The sequence below is a fragment of the Austrofundulus limnaeus genome, unplaced genomic scaffold (genome assembly GCF_001266775.1).
Source record: "Austrofundulus limnaeus strain Quisiro unplaced genomic scaffold, Austrofundulus_limnaeus-1.0 Scaffold13, whole genome shotgun sequence".
Taxonomy (NCBI): domain Eukaryota; kingdom Metazoa; phylum Chordata; class Actinopteri; order Cyprinodontiformes; family Rivulidae; genus Austrofundulus; species Austrofundulus limnaeus.
Window position 1 is genome coordinate 4,644,444 of NW_013952415.1, and position 5,038 is coordinate 4,649,481.

The window sequence follows — 5,038 nt, forward strand, 5'->3', positions numbered from 1 at the left end:
GAAGGAAGGAAGGAAGGAAGGAAGGAAGGAAGGAAGGAAGGAAGGAAGGAAGGAAGGAAGGAAGGAAGGGTGAATGGATGGATGGATGGATGGATGGATGGATGGATGGATGGATGGATGGATGGATGATTCATTTTCTTGTTTGGAATGTGGTTTAGTGTAATGATGTACTGGCAGCTTATTAAAATGGTTCAGACTACAGGATGTACCACATGCTAACTTTCTCTGATGATCTGAAAAATCTCACTTTTGCTACAGGGTCACACATTAAAAAATAAGCAGAATCAGCAAGAAAAATTGTTAAATTGATGCAGTAAAAATTGCAGTTCAATTTTCTTTACTGGGACTTTTTATGCTGGGGAAACTGCAGCAGGCTGTCATTGTGATTATTGCTCCGTACAAAATATCAACATCGCCTCTGCTGGCTCTGCATTTTGCAACAACGCAGATGTGCCATCTATCATCCTCTTGGCACTGAGGGTGATCAGACTGACTTCCTGATGCTTGTTCGTGACTAAAAAAAAAAAAGTTCTTTAGCATGAAAATGACTTCATCTAACCTCCACAGGGTGCAGTTGATCCAACCATGTGGAACATTCTGCTTAAATAACTTCCTCTGTGCTGATTGGTCGACATCTCTGCCCTGTCATCATTGATTCTGATTMGCTACTTTTTTTGGTTTTACAAGACATTTGGAAACAAGTGTATGGCCTCCAAGACAAGACAGCACTCTCACATCAACACAAAGTGTACAAAAGAGACAAATTACAAAACTATGAATAGATGACAGAGCATTCTGCAGAAACAGGGTGGAATGAAAGACAAGTTACAAAATAGAAGATTCATCTGGTTACAAATAAATTTGTTTTGCGTGAAACTACACACAAGTGTCCCAAAAGAAACCTATGTATAAAATTGTGCATTGATCAGAGTGTGAAGCAATGCAGTTTCTTAACTTAATGCAACAAGTAGGAGCTCCAGAACACATTTATCTGCGTGATAAAAGGCACTGATTCAACGGTGCTTTGGTTTAGCGGTGTTGTAAAATTGCCAGACGTTACGAGCCTGAATGTGCCAAACTAAATGTCCCACTTAATGTGAATGTACACAAAAAACACACAAGACACAAGGAGACAGCAGGACACAAATGTCTTATTGCGAGTGAACAGGTGTCCTGTGTGTCTGGGACTCAGACAGCTTTAACAATTATACCCATGATTAGGTGCCTGCTTGAAAGGAGGTAAAACCTGGATAAGAAAATATGACTAAACGTACTGCTGTAAACTCTTACCATGTCCCTCCACTGTTCATAAAGTTTGCCATCAGGCAGGGCCTTAAAAAGCAGTCAACTTTTCCACATTTTGTCACATCACAGCCACTAACATAAAATGTACTTTACTAGGATTTTATGTCAGACTAAAATAAAAGGAAAAATGACACTGGATGTGTTTACAACATTTTTACAAGCAAAATAATGTGAACCAATTATTGTTCTATGCATCAAATTTTAAACYTATTTATCGTGCTAGACTGTGCCCCAGCTCAAAAATAAGTAAATGAAAATGAAGTTGTTACGCTTCATAAATCACAAGACGAATATCAAAGTTTCCCCATTTTCTGTTAAAATGCTGAGCAGACTCAATGAATCTGCTCATTCAGTTCTGTTATTTTAACAATGAAAGGACAAAAACATGGACATATAAAACCAGCTGTTTAATGAAAATTAAAGAGAGAATAAATCTTATTACTAACAATTAAAATGAGAATGAGTCTAATGATTTATATTCTTTCATTATGATAACCTAAATAGGCTTAATTTGTTTAATTATAAAGCAAAATATGTGAAATTAACTTTTTTAGCTATTATAGAAACAAACTATTATATTTTAAAAGACATGAGTGGAAAGTCGCTTATTAATGTAAAAGGAAAACATTTAATGTCTCAAATGTTTGAGAGATTCAGGGAAATAAAGTAGTTTTATTTGTAGTTTTCATTTCCATACACTAAAGTGAGTTTCATTATWTTGTTCTTCAGAATGTTCTAAAATAAAAAGTAACAACAAGAATGTTTAATTAATCTGCTGGTTATTGCATGACCTGTTCACCTGGTCCCCCATGTTTTTGTCATGTGTGTCTTCTTGAACGGGTGTTCTTAAACGTAATTTCATTGTGCTCCATACAATGACAATAAAGGCATCATCAATCAATGAATCAACCAATGATCCAATACAGCCCAAAATCATCAACATTTCTGCATTTTTGCACGAGCAAAGCTCAACAGGTATGTAGAATCCGTAACATTTTATTTAGAATCCACTCGAGCCTTTTTTTCTACAAGATTGTTTCCACATCAAGTTCAGCCACTTAAACTAAGGAAAAACAAAAAATATATATCTCTTTTAAATTAAATGCAAAGAAAATAAAATGCATTGTGTATGATTATTAATAGTCTTACCAAGGAATCCAGAGTCARGTGTTGTCTGCTGCTACCTGATAAATGAACAAGCATGGAGCCAAACTGACACCTGGTGGTGAACCGCTGCAACTTCCATCAGAACATTCAAAAAAATGCAATGCATTTTTTATACAGTACATCACAGTTACTGAGCTTTAAACGAAAGAAGAATAAAATACATTTCTTAAAAATAAAAAGAAAAGATTTATTGATTTCCTGTTCAGAGCAGCTCACAGGATCGTCTCCTGATCTGGAGCATTTCTGGGTGGAGTTTCATTCACGTGTGTTTTCTGATTTGCATGTTAAGTTAAAATGTAACATGATGTTTGTCTCATTTGTCTCTCTGTGGCCCTGTGATGGACTTGCGACCTGTCCAGGGTATCCCCTCCGCCTCTCACACAGTGACTGCTGGATTCCAGTGACCCAGAAAGGAAAAGTGGGTAAAGAAAATAATTGGCTGGATGGATTTTCTGTCCACTTTTAATATGTTTAAATGACACAATACACAGCAGTAATTAGTTACACTATTGATTTAACAGTGGCATTGCCCTATAGCCCTCTGCATGCTGATTAACTCTCATGGTTCGTCAAAGTTATCGTTTGCATGTCTGGTAAATGGTCAATAGTGTAAACAGAACTGGTGAACCATTCAGTTGCATGATGTGAAACTGTAATCTCATTTTGATTAAAGGGAATAAAAAACACCCAACACTTTCCCTGGAGAAGATGTGAGGAAGAATTAAAGATGCCTGAATCTTAGAGGATAAACTGAACTGAAAGTACAAAAATGAGATGGATTCCAAAAAGTGAGTGCATTCTTCTTTTCTTTTTTTTTCTTTTCTTGCAGCCATCTGTTGAGGCAGCAGCATCAAAAACCAGATACAAAGAAGCTGAGCAAATTGGTAAAGATGYCCGACTTTGTTCTTTGTTCTCCCTTCCAGCTGATCATAGACAGAGAATTGTGACACTATCTGCTCTACTCAACAGGCAGAACCACCCTTCTTATTATACTGATGAACTGACTTTAACTCTGCAGCAAGAACTGTAAAAAATTATATCTGCCTAAAGTGGTAACTTCATAAAATGACTTCTTGTGCCTGGTCAGTTTGCAGTTTTTGATATTTTTCTTGCGTTTTCCAGTGACTATTAGTTAAACATCTTTTTTACCTTTTTTAATTGTACTTTTTTAGCTCAGACCAATTCAGTAGCTTCTCAATTAGCAAACAATGTGAAGTTCAAAATACGGATTAATGGGAGAAGACATGCAAGTAAAAGCATGTTGTAGCTGAGCTCTTAAAATACAACAGAAAAAAACAGCAAATTGGAAAAAGTCTTATGACAGATTTTTTTTTTTTTTTTTTTTACTCACTATAACTGTAGGAGTAGCTGCCACCACGCAGTAGAGGATGAGGGGCGGGACGAAGCTGGACTCCTCCGTGCCGGGATATGGCTTCATCAGCTCGGCGTCATTACAGAAGAAGCCCTGCACGTGCACGCCGAACAGGTCCGTGCACTCCATGTAGTAGGCCAACAGGACCGTGCCAGACATGATGACGAGCTGGAAGAAAAACATGCCGAGGCCACAAAAAAAAAGGTTAGCTTTACATCCACTGAACTGAAGACTTCACTGATTTTTACTGGAAGCAAACGTTAGAAGAATAGTTCTGCAGCTGATTCCTGCTCCTCTCCGTGTGCTGATGAGTCAGATTTTTATACAAAAAACACAAATCTTCCAAAATTGCGTTGCTTTTTTTTTTTTAAGTCACTCTCTCTCTCCTCGTTTTCAGCTCATGCCAACTCTGGTCATGAATGTAACCCCCCCACCACCACCTCCCTTCCTCCCTCACCCCCTCATCCTTTTATCCCTTAAAAAAACGGCATCTTTTGTTTCTGGCCTCCTTTTGCTGGTTCTTGACTCAGCTGCAGGCGTTTTCTATTTAAATAAATATATAGTGCTTATATATAGCATCTTCAGTCGTTGATAATGAACCAACAGAGGGGAAAAAAAGATCCAGCACACTGCAGCAAAGCTTTCAGCAGGGCTTCTAAAAACAGCGGTATTTGTGTCATTCATTTATCTGCTCCAATGTTAGCTGTGCTGCCAGCTGAGGGGCCTGCTGGGTTTACGTCAAATAGAAGGGATGAAAAGATTTCATACTTATAAGGCAATAAGGGAAAAATCAGGTGTCTTTGTTAACATAATGCATGTTGGTACAGAAGGTAGTAACGCTGTGCAGTTTCTGCATTATAAAAGTGATATAATGATTTAAAAAGTTCAAATATAACATGACTAAACTGTATGTTTGTTTATTTTTTCTTTAGAAAGACAAACATTTGTGCTTCTGTAATTATAGAATTATAAATATAGAAATGATTAAAGGTTCATGTGATTCTTAAACCAGGGATGAACAAACTGTAGTACTTGTGTTCAACACCAGGTGTCAGTATGTGACTGCAGAAGAAGCTCTCCTGCAGTCAATCCTTCATGCTGTAAGGACATAGGCCTACTTTAATAAAATGCAACTGTTGAAGTTAAAATAATAACAACAACAACAACAACAACAACAACAACAACAACAACAAC

General features: G+C 37.2%; 1 protein-coding gene across 6 annotated transcripts in view; it reads right to left on the reverse strand.

The window, feature by feature from the left end:
• plppr1 (phospholipid phosphatase related 1) overlaps positions 1-5,038 on the reverse strand; it is a 126,148-nt gene that overhangs the window by 103,845 nt on the left and 17,265 nt on the right. For all 6 annotated transcript variants that reach the window (XM_014002535.1, XM_014002533.1, XM_014002532.1 and 3 more), the window contains one exon: positions 3,824-4,012. In XM_014002535.1, the coding sequence (XP_013857989.1) occupies positions 3,824-4,012 (189 nt within the window). The remainder of the gene's footprint in view (positions 1-3,823; positions 4,013-5,038) is intronic.